Source organism: Camelina sativa, chromosome 12 (assembly GCF_000633955.1).
Source record: "Camelina sativa cultivar DH55 chromosome 12, Cs, whole genome shotgun sequence".
Taxonomy (NCBI): Eukaryota; Viridiplantae; Streptophyta; class Magnoliopsida; order Brassicales; family Brassicaceae; genus Camelina; species Camelina sativa.
The window spans coordinates 1,803,897-1,815,052 of NC_025696.1; the positions used below are offsets into that span (position 1 = coordinate 1,803,897).

General features: G+C 38.1%; 3 protein-coding genes across 6 annotated transcripts; all 3 read left to right on the forward strand.

The window, feature by feature from the left end:
• LOC104729510 (vicilin-like seed storage protein At4g36700) lies at positions 2,359 to 4,614 on the forward strand. Its single transcript, XM_010448454.2, has 4 exons — positions 2,359 to 2,728; positions 2,882 to 3,060; positions 3,145 to 3,225; positions 3,318 to 4,614. Exons 1-4 carry the CDS (start codon positions 2,407 to 2,409, stop codon positions 4,335 to 4,337), a joined length of 1,602 nt encoding a protein of 533 aa, XP_010446756.1. The 5' UTR covers positions 2,359 to 2,406; the 3' UTR covers positions 4,338 to 4,614.
• LOC104729511 (splicing factor U2af large subunit A) lies at positions 5,017 to 8,731 on the forward strand. 4 transcript variants are annotated; one of them, XR_002034638.1, is made up of 12 exons: positions 5,017 to 5,263; positions 5,512 to 5,894; positions 5,986 to 6,056; positions 6,514 to 6,590; positions 6,671 to 6,718; positions 6,811 to 6,870; positions 6,960 to 7,020; positions 7,105 to 7,217; positions 7,343 to 7,789; positions 7,868 to 8,003; positions 8,106 to 8,350; positions 8,446 to 8,731. XR_002034638.1 is itself a non-coding variant. In XM_010448456.2 (12 exons), exons 1-12 carry the CDS (start codon positions 5,150 to 5,152, stop codon positions 8,581 to 8,583), a joined length of 1,716 nt encoding a protein of 571 aa, XP_010446758.1. In that variant the 5' UTR covers positions 5,017 to 5,149. The 4 variants fall into 4 exon arrangements, 3 of the variants coding, with proteins under 3 accessions (XP_010446758.1, XP_010446759.1, XP_010446760.1); XM_010448456.2 differs by having other exon boundaries at positions 8,283 to 8,350; positions 8,446 to 8,583; XM_010448457.1 differs by lacking the exon at positions 5,017 to 5,263 and adding an exon at positions 6,279 to 6,346 and having other exon boundaries at positions 5,659 to 5,894; positions 8,283 to 8,350.
• Positions 9,009 to 10,485, forward strand: LOC104729512 (pentatricopeptide repeat-containing protein At4g36680, mitochondrial-like). Its single transcript, XM_010448459.2, has one exon. The coding sequence runs from the start codon at positions 9,009 to 9,011 to the stop codon at positions 10,254 to 10,256; it is 1,248 nt and encodes a 415-aa protein (XP_010446761.1). The 3' UTR covers positions 10,257 to 10,485.

The window sequence follows — 11,156 nt, forward strand, 5'->3', positions numbered from 1 at the left end:
TTAAAGTCACAAAATAAAAATCTTGAATTCTACACATTATGAACAATATAAATCACTAAGGAGACTCATAGTAGATACAATAAAGTACTTATAATAGTAAGATTTAGTTAAACAATGTTTATATTACTTAGTTTTGATTTTTCTTCATTGGAACACATTCTTATAAATGAACATGTAACACTTAGGATAAATTTTGGAGTTATGGATGTTTAGTTTATAGACATTGAAATTTAATACTTTGAGAAAGTTATTATTGACAAATTGAGCAAAACAAAGTATAAACTTCAACCTAAACATGTAGATGAATCTCAAATGTGAAATTTCAAAATAAAAAATATATAAAGTGGCTAAACAGTCTTAAAAGAGTAGCTAAATCAGATGTTAGTCGCAAAGTCTTCAGATACGTGTCACAATATAGTCGCAAGTTGTGACTACTTTGTTACGTGGTAGGAGTAACAAATGTGGACGCAAATAAGTCCTGAATATGCGACTTTTTGCGACTATTATTACCGACTATAGAACTAGTCGCATAATAGTCGCAAAATTGTGACCATTATGAGACGAATTGGTTTTCGACGCAAAATAGTCCTAATGTAGTCGCTTATTTGAGACCCTTTTATGACGTTTATGTTTCGTCGTTAATAAGCGACGTTTTTCTCTCCAATATTTTTGTAGTCGCTTAATAGTCGCAAGTTAGTCGCAAAAACGTCGCTAAATTTTGCGACTGAATAAGTAGTCACAAACTGTAGTCCCAAAATGCATGTTTTTTTGTAGTGGTACCAACAAGTATGTTCACTTACTTGTAAAGATGATAAATTGTTCTTAGAAACAAAACATTGTACTGTCAAACTTAATTATTTTCCATCACTTTTGTTTTTCTTTACGTCCATTATATATTTTCCATCATTTGATACTATCAAAACAAATCTTTTATTAGTACTAGGTCTTCGGTTCACCATAGCATCTGACTGATTCTAGGGTCATCATTCATTTTATCGAATAAATAAAAGAACATATAAATCCACCATAGGATAAATCTGAAAATTAATTCGTTTGTACACATGTGTATAGTCTTTGTCTAACAAAACTCCAAAACCCCTACGTATATGTGTTTCTCATGGTGTTTACGGACATCACTAATCCATCTTAGTTATAGGCGCCAGCAACAATTTTTTTTGTACGTAAGTAAGTATTTGACGTGATTCGGTGATTGTATAGCGTAACTCTTTCAGTACGTAGGGCCAAACATGCGAACTGTTTATGACCATATATATATAAGGTATATATGTTATGATAAGCATGAGACTTGAGATAGAAAAGTTTTCTTGTCCACGAGCCAACGATTAACCAAACACAGTCACGAGTCACATACGTTCTCAACTTCACTTCCATGCATAGAATATCACTCATAAAGTCAAACACAATTCCTAATTCCTAAATCAATTAGCATCATAGGCAGTCTTTAATGTTCACACGTTACCAAACTTGTTTGTTTCTATTTTTATTTTTTTGGTATTTCCATTTTTGGGATGTTACGTGTAAACTTTGGTGAACCGATCACTCTTATAAATACTGTATACTGTATATAGTTTTTTAGATTCGCCTATATGTAGCTCATATTTAGACCCTGTCAAACGAATAATATTAACTTATATCATTCATTATTACTATATATTGTTAAACCCTGGTTAGGTTAAGATAATCAGACAACTAATGATCATGGAAAAGTTAAACTTCTATAGAGAATCAAATCACCTAAAAGTATGATTAGAATGAGAATCTCAGTTCTCACACATACAAGTTGGTTGGGGGCACTCACACAGTCACACATTACGTAGATTGGCCCAAACACTGAATAATCAGGCGGGCCTGACATTTTTTCCCCCTTGATGCACAAATACAGCTAACAACAAAACAAGTAACGGGCTAAAATTCAATAGTTTGAGTTTTGAGATACATCATTTAGGCAAATTAATGAAATTGAAACGTGAAACAGTTCCATGTAATTGTAAATACACATCTATTAGAAAGATAATTAAGCATTATCGATAAAGCTATCTATGCATATATCCCAATACCGTAACGATAAAAACTATATATGCATTGCCATCACTTATCTATTTGGACTAACGCGCGATGAAAACTATGCATCTCTGTTGTTCATATATACTGTATGATCTTCAGTCTTCACAACATTATCAACAACGCTTCTTATCTTTCAAATTCAAACTTTGTATTTTAGCGGTAATTTGTTCTTGGTAAGATAGAACCATGCACTTGTCAACGTAAAGCAAGCACGTGTCCAACAATTAAGCCACGTGGTCATTACATCTCTTCTATGGTTCCTTTATATTTATACGATTTTAATACGCTTTTGCATTGAATAACAAAAAAACAGAGGACGCAATGACTAGATTTACGGTATTGCCACTCTCTGTTCTTCTCGTTCTCTTGTTCCTCTGTACTCAGTCGTCCGCTAAGTCGGAAGAGTCTGACGAAGACGACGTCGCTGTGCCGTCATGTTGCGGGTTTTCGTCGCCTCTACTCGTTAAAAAAGATCAATGGAAACCAATCTTTACATCGAAGTTCGGACAGATCTCAACCGTCCAAATCGGAGATGGATGCGGTGGAATGGGACCTTACAAAATACATTCCATAACTTTGGAGCCAAACATGCTTTTGCTCCCGCTTCTTCTTCATTCTGATATGGTCTTCTTCGTTGACTCTGGTACATCAAAACTATTTCAATGTCATGTATTAGTAGAATATTAGTTGGTTCGGTTAATGCTGGTTAAGAAAAAATTATTTGGTTTTATAGATGGATCAGTTCGGTTTAGCTAGGTTAAATTAAACTTTGATAGTCGTGATTGTATTTGTATAGGGAGTGGGATACTGAATTGGGTGGAGGAGGAAGCGACGAGTTCCGAGATAAGACGAGGGGATGTTTACAGGCTACGTCCCGGTTCGGTTTTCTATTTACAGAGCAAACCGGTTGATGTCTTCCTTGGAACCAAACTTAGGCTTTACGCCATCTTCTCCAACAACGAGGAGTGTTTACATGTAAGTTTAGTATGATTTTTTTTTTTTTTTTTCGTTTTCTTGACTTTTCTTCTCATTGTTTAGTCTTTCATGGATTGGATGCAGGATCCTTGTTTCGGTGCGTATTCGAGTATCACAGAACTCTTGTTTGGTTTTGATGAGACAATTCTCCAGTCAGCTTTTGGGGTATGGCACTATCTTGTTTCCCAAGTTACTCTTGTATAGATGATCTTTTGGGATGAGTTAAGTGATTGATTAAAGTCGATGATTTTAATTAGGTTCCTGAGGAGATTATAAGGCTGATGAGGAACCGGACGAAGCCACCATTGATCGTGAGTGATATGCCGTGCTCACCACCATGTGTGCCCAACACATGGCAGCTGCAGCCACGATTCCTCAAACTCTTTGCTGGAAGCGTAGACTCAGTAGAAAACAAGAAGAAGAAAGAGAAGAAAGAGAAGAAAGAGAAGAAAGCAAAAACATTCAATGTTTTTGAATCCGAACCAGATTTCGAGAGCCCCAATGGTCGTACTATAACAATTAACAGAAAGGATTTGAAAGTTTTGAAAGGATCAATGGTTGGAGTTACCATGGTGAATCTAACTCAAGCATCAATGATGGGACCGCACTGGAATCCATGGGCTTGCGAGATTTCAATTGTGTTGAAAGGAGCAGGAATGGTTAGGGTGCTTAGGTCTTCGATTTCAAGGAGCTCATCATCATATGATGATCAGTGTAAGAACGTGAGGTTTAAGGTAGAGGAAGGAGATGTTTTTGCAGTTCCAAGGTTGCATCCAATGGCTCAAATGTCTTTCAACAATGACTCGTTAGTGTTCATTGGGTTTACAACTTCAGCTAAGAATAACAAGCCACAGTTCCTAGCCGGGAAGAGCTCGGCTTTGCGGATGCTTGACCGGCAAGTATTGGCTGCTTCGTTTAATGTGAGTAGTGTGACGATTGATGGATTGTTTGAAGCTCAGAAGGAAGCGGTTGTGTTGGAGTGTCCTTCTTGTGCAGAAGGAGAAGTGGAGAAGCTTAAGGTGGAGATGGAGAAGAAGAAGATGGATGATGAGAGGAAGAGAAGACGTGACGAGAGGAAGAAAGAAGAAGAAGAGGCGAGGAAGGAAGAAGAAGAGAGGAGGAAACGAGAAGAAGAAGAAGAAGAAGAAGAAGAAGAAGAAGAGAAGAAGCGGTGGCCACCTCAGCCTCAGCCTCAGCAACCACCACAACAATCGCAAGAAGAACCTCAAGTACCGATGGAGAAAGAATGGGGAATGGCAGGTGAAGAGGAGATGTAAGCTGGAGGAGTAAAAGAGAACGCCGAGGCCCGAGAGAAAGGTTTTATAAGCCAAAGAGTGTTTTGGTTTGTTGTTAATGGTTATAACTTTGGTTCGGACGTCNTTTTTTTTTTTTTTTTTTTTTTTCTTTTTCTCCTCTTCTCCTGTTTATGTGTGAATCTCTTGTATTGTTTTTGTTGTTGCTATGTCTAAAGGTTGTATATTGTATTATGTTTTGTTTAAATGTTTGTAGATGGGGAATGAGAAATACTTAAAAGATTTCCGAGACATTTGTTGAGTGGCTGACGTTTACTTCAAGTTATTGATTACTCTTTCGTTAAATACATGTCAGTTCTTCTTGTTGTTGTTGTTTCAATCCTTGAGTTGTACTTGCAACTAGCTAGTGTCATTCTTCCCACAGTTCCAACATACTAACAGTAACGATGTAGTGTATATTTCACATTGCTCTTTATTTTTGTTGTTGTGAGAGAGATACTAGTAGAGTAGGAAGGCAAAATCTACAAAACTGGATTTATTTAACTTAAACACGGATCGGGCCACATATTGGGCCTAATAAATATGGGCCGGCCTATTTTCTACTTTTCTCATTGTCAGATAAGATCATAAATGGAAATAGACAAATAGACATTGACAAAAATACCCTCAATGGCGGTCCCGTTTTGGTTATATAATAATAGAGTAAATCAGAAATTGCCCTAAAAATAGTTTTGGTTTCCCCTTCTTTCGAATCTCGACGGCAGAAACAAAGACGAAGCTACAAAAACTTAAATCTAAACCTTATCTCCGGTGAGAGCGTTCATTCCGGTGAAACGATGACGGACTTCGAAGATCACGAGGGAAACGGTACGGTTGCTGACGCCCTTTACGCCGAAGATAACGGTGCTCGCGGCGGTGAAATCGAGGATCAATTAGACTCCAAACCTAAGGTAATTTGTTCTCTTGTTTACCTTTTAATCTTCCAGCTTCTGTTTGTTTCTTATCTAATTGGTTTTTGATAGAGGAATGCAAAATTGAGATGGTTAGGGTTTTGAGGTTTGTTTTTTTGTTTATCGTCTAGCTCGAATCTATGATTGATCTAAGGTTTAATTTATTTCTATCATGTGTTGTGTTTTTGTTTTAGTTTCATTGATTCTTGAATTGTAAACTGACGAGTTTTGTTATTGGCTTTGTGTAGAGAGAAACGCGTGACGGTGAAAGAGAGACTTCAAGAAGTAGAGATAGAGAAAGAGAGAAGGGACGTGATAAGGACAGAGAAAGGGATTCTGAAGTCTCTGGTCGAAGCAGGGACAGAGATGGAGAGAAAGTAAAGGAGAGAAGTAGAGACAGGGACAGAGATCGTGAGCGTCATCATAGAAGTAGTCGTCACAGGGAACATAGCAGGGAGCGTACTGAGAGAAGGGAACGTGGTAGTAGGGATGATGATGACTACCGCCGAAGCCGTGATCGTGACCATGATAGGCGTAGAGATGATCGAGGAGGTAGACGCAGCCGTCGATCTCGGTCTCGTTCAAAGGATAGGTCTGAGCGCAGATCAAGGTCACGATCTCCATCCAAAAGGTAGTGAATTTTTTCTCATTGGATTACTTCAATCTATGAAATAATTGCTTCAATCTAAGAAAGTTTCTAACTTCAATATATATTCTTGCAGTAAGCGAGTCAGTGGATTCGATATGGCACCTCCAGCCTCTGCAATGTTAGCTGCTGGTGCTGGTGTTACAGGTATCTGTTTTATCTCTTTAATTCAGCACCTTCTCATAAACGCAATGTAGCATTCATACCTAAGGCACATAGTGGGTTTGATAAATTCTGTTTCTCCTAAATAAGTACAAAAAACATAGGCTGTTTTTGATCATCTTTTACATGGGATATAACGTTAGAACTGAGAGTTTCTGGTTGTTTGGTGTTCTTTGTGTTTCTGGTTTGCTTTTCTGTTTTGGTAAGGCAACAATGGGTGTGGGCTGGTTAGCTCTTCTTATATACAAGGACGAATTGCTGCAATAATTATATGGGTATTGCTCATCCTCAGTACATATCCCTCGTTTGTTAGTCTTGCAGAAATTCTCACCATACAAGACTTAAAACCTATCACGATATCGACAATACATTTCCAGGGACGGTGAACTAGGTTTTCTCATATGTATTTTTATCATGTACTAACTTGTTTTCCTTTATGTAGGCCAAGTTCCTCCCGCACCACCAACTATTCCTGGGGCGGGGATGTTTCCCAACATGTTTCCCTTGCCCACTGGACAGGTCCGTGGTCTTTAACCTTTAACTTTTGTCCTTAATTTATGTCTTTCTTGAACTAATTCTTCTATTTCCTGTTCCTGCAGCCATTTGGGGGTCTCCCTATGATGCCAATTCAGGCTATGACACAACAGGTTAGCTTTGATTTTTCGTGGTTTTATCATATATGCAAGATAATATCCGTGTCTCTGTTTCTAATATAATATTGTCTCCTTATTTACTTCAGGCAACTAGGCATGCTCGCAGAGTCTATGTCGGTGGGCTTTCTCCTACGGCAAATGAACAGGTTAATATCCATTTCATTTTTTCATTTTTTTCCTCTGAAATATGTTCCAGCAACGGATACTAACATTGATTTATTATCCTGTAATGCAGTCTGTGGCTACATTTTTTAGTCAAGTTATGGCTGTTGTTGGTGGAAACACTTCTGGTCCAGGTATGTAACCCTGGTGCAGATACTAGTAGATAGTACTTTGTCAATGCTTATATATTAATCGTTTTTTATTCTTCTTACTCGCAGGTGATGCAGTTGTTAATGTATATATAAACCATGAGAAGAAGTTTGCTTTTGTGGAGATGCGGTCTGTTGAAGAAGCAAGTAACGCTATGTCTTTGGATGGGATTATATTTGAGGTACGTTTTTAATGCTTACCGCACTACTAAATATTTGGTTGAGTTTTAGTACTTGCATTTCTTTGGTATATACAGTAGGTTATTATCTGAATGCTTTTTTTAATAAGATTTTTTCTTTCTCCCAGGGAGCTCCAGTGAAGGTGAGGAGACCTAGTGACTATAACCCATCTCTAGCTGCAACTCTTGGTCCAAGCCAGCCCAGTTCCAATCTAAACTTAGCTGCTGTTGGTCTGACTCCAGGTGCTTCTGGTGGGCTTGAGGGACCAGATCGTATTTTTGTTGGTGGACTTCCATATTACTTCACCGAATCACAAGTCAGGGAGTTGTTGGAGTCCTTTGGAGCCCTTAAGGGATTTGATCTTGTAAAAGATCGAGAAACAGGAAACTCCAAAGGATACGCCTTTTGTGTGTACCAAGATCTTTCTGTTACAGATATCGCGTGCGCTGCCCTAAATGGTATCAAGATGGGAGATAAGACTCTTACAGTGAGACGTGCCAACCAGGGAACAATGCAACCAAAGCCTGAACAAGAGAATGTATTACTGCATGCACAGCAGCAAATTGCTTTTCAGGTAGACTTTTTTTGCTTAAGTACTAACTTGGATGTTCCGTTTATAAGATTAAAAGACTGATGCTTTTCTCTTTTGCAGAGGATTATGATGCAGCCGGGTGTAATGGCAACGACTGTGGTATGTCTGACTCAGGTTGTTACCGAGGATGAGCTTAGAGATGACGAGGAGTATGAAGATATAATGGAAGACATGAGACAAGAAGGCGGAAAGTTCGGTAAGAAACCTCTTTATTGCGTAATATGGTCTAAATTGAAATATAAGATTAAAAAGCATATTGATTTTGTCTCTCTGTTTTCTTGGTTGTACTGTTTTACAGCCTTTTGCTATAAAGAATCAGCCCTAACATACACAGACAGGAGACTGCATAAACCTCCTAATCTAATTTTTCATCAAAGGCCACTTTTTCTTAAAAAAAGAAAAAAACTAACTTGTTTTTGTCTCTGTGTTCTTCTCTTGTTTTCGAAATGTTTGTTGTTTAACTCTTAAAATGCAGGTGCTTTGACCAATGTTGTGATTCCGCGTCCAAGCCCCAATGGTGAGCCAGTGCCAGGCCTTGGCAAGGTTTGTACCTAAACCCTTGTCTCTCTTATTCGCTACTTCTTGTATATTTCTTCTATTTAGTCTTTAATCTGACAGTCTTGATACATTTTGTGCAGGTGTTTTTGAAGTATCTCGATACAGATGGCTCGTCCAAGGCAAGAATCGGGATGAATGGTAGGAAATTTGGAGGAAACGAAGTCGTTGCAGTGTTTTACCCCGAAGACAAGTTTGAACAGGGTGATTATGGTGCCTGATTGCCTTGTTGTTTGTTTGCTTTCTCTACTATTACTTAAAGTTTTCAAAGTACTTTGTTTCAGTTAAAGACTCTTTTCCGTGAATTGTAAGACTTAAGAGATGATCGATAGTTCGTTACATTGCTGCTTGTGTTTTTACCAAATCCAATCTTTTGGTTTCTTTCTTACACATTATTAATCTCAAAATCAATGACCTATGTTATCGTAAATCTGACATGTGTTGTAAATTAATTATAGCAACACGAAAGTTTCTGACTAATTGAAACCGTTCAAGTAGTTTTTGCTTCTCTGGTGAAGTGCTGATAGAAGGGAAAAAAAAAAAAAAAAAGAGTCTTGTAAAACCCAAAATCTCTGTGAAGCAAACTAAACCCTAAAGGCGTCTCCTTTATCGCCACCACACTCTCCACAACACTCATTTCTGCAAAATGGCTTCATCTCGTATCTCTCTCCGCCTTGTTCGCCGCTTTACCACAGCCGCCGCAGATGGTACGACCACCGTCGAAGCTACTGGTCCGTATTCAGGCAAAATCACCGTCTCCAAAGCAAAGTCTACTCTCCGGAAAGAACACGATCCAGACAAAGCCCTTAAGATCTACGCCAATGTCTCCGATCACTCTGCTTCACCTGTCTCATCTCGCTACGCACAAGAGCTCACTGTTCGTCGCCTCGCCAAGTGTAGCCGTTTCTCAGACATCGAAACCCTAATCGAATCGAGCAAAAAAGATCCCAAAATCAAAGAAGAAGCTTTCTACTCTACGCTAATCAGATCTTACGGGCGAGCCTCTATGTTTAATCACGCCATGAGAACCTACGAGCAGATGGATCAATACGGCACACCCAGATCAGCTGTTTCTTTCAACGCCTTGCTCAACGCTTGTCTCCATTCTAAGAAGTTTGATAAAGTCCCCCAACTGTTCGACGAAATTCCTCAGAGGTACTCTAAGGTCACTCCTGACAAAATCTCTTATGGTATATTGATTAAGTCATACTGTGACTCTGGTTCACCTGAAAAAGGTATTGAGATTATGAGACAGATGCAAGGTAAAGCCATGGAAGTCACTACCATTGCTTTCACCACCATTTTGAGTTCCTTGTATAAGAAAGGTGAGGTTGAGGTAGCTGAAAACTTGTGGAACGAGATGGTTAAGAAAGGTTGTGAATTGGATAGTGCAGCTTATAATGTTCGTATCATGAGTGCTCAAAAGGAAAGTCCTGAAAGAGTTAAGGAGTTGATTGAAGAAATGAGCTCTATGGGATTGAAACCTGATACCATTAGCTATAACTATCTTATGACTGCGTATTGTGAGAGAGGAATGTTGGATGAAGCTAAGAAAGTGTATGAAGGGCTTCAAGGAAACAATTGTGCTCCTAACGCAGCTACGTTTAGGACATTGATATTTCATCTTTGTTACAGTAGATTGTATGAGCAAGGGTATGCTATCTTCAAGAAGAGTGTGTATATGCACAAGATTCCTGATTTCAATACTTTGAAGCATTTGGCTGTGGGATTGGTGGCGAACAAGAAGATAGATGATGCGAAAGGGTTGATTAGAACGGTGAAGAAGAAGTTTCCTCCGAGCTTCATGAATGCGTGGAAGAAACTCGAGGAGGAACTCGGGCTGTATTCGAACACAGATGCTTCTCCATCTTCTGCAAAAGAGGCTGCTGCTTAAATTAGCTCAATAGCATTGTGGTTGAAGATCTTATGTGTGTTTGCCTTACTGAAAACTATAATCTAATATGCAGGTTATATCTATAAGCTCATCCTGCATTTTTTTCTTTCCTCATAAATTAGTCTTGAAGTTTTTGTTGGTGTTCAACAATATCCAGCTTCAGATAGTGTCATTGCTATGTTCTACACACTTGTTTCATGATGAGTTTCAAGTTGATTCATTTTATGTTGTTTTTACAAAATCTTCTGTTTGTCGCTCGTTGGTATAGCTAAGTTTTGCTTCTGGGTATAGTGGAATCTTAACCTCGTTCGAACTCAGTTTATGACATGAACTCCCCCAATTTTGATTTGCCCGATTGACAAATCTTCAACAATGATATATATGGATTCATAAGGATTCTGATTAGGAAGTGTTTTGAGTTGCAACTTCTTTCAGCGCATTTGCAAATCCTAGAGTGTCTTAGATAATCATCTTTACACAGATGGCTTTTTGATATTATATATATAAACTGTGGAACATATTTGTTGAGAAGTATGTTTTCTTCATACTAAAGTTCCAATATTAGCTTTTGACGAAAAAAGTCCAATAAACGTCACTATTCACTTGGAAACAGAACAGTACTAATTAGGTGAATAAAATCCGTGGAATGTTTATAAAGTGAGTTTTTGTAAAAACATGATCAACTTCTATGAATTAAAAAAAGTTAAACTTTTAACAAAAATTTGATAATTTTTAACAACGTTAACTGAGGAACGTGTAAATGAACTGTATTGTCGTTTCAAGTTTCAACAGTTGATTCCAATTTCCACGACTAATGTTTATTCTTGACTTGAGTGTCTATAAAAAGCTATCAGGAATACAAATTTAATTTGTCCCCTCGCTCAAGTCACTATCTTAGTC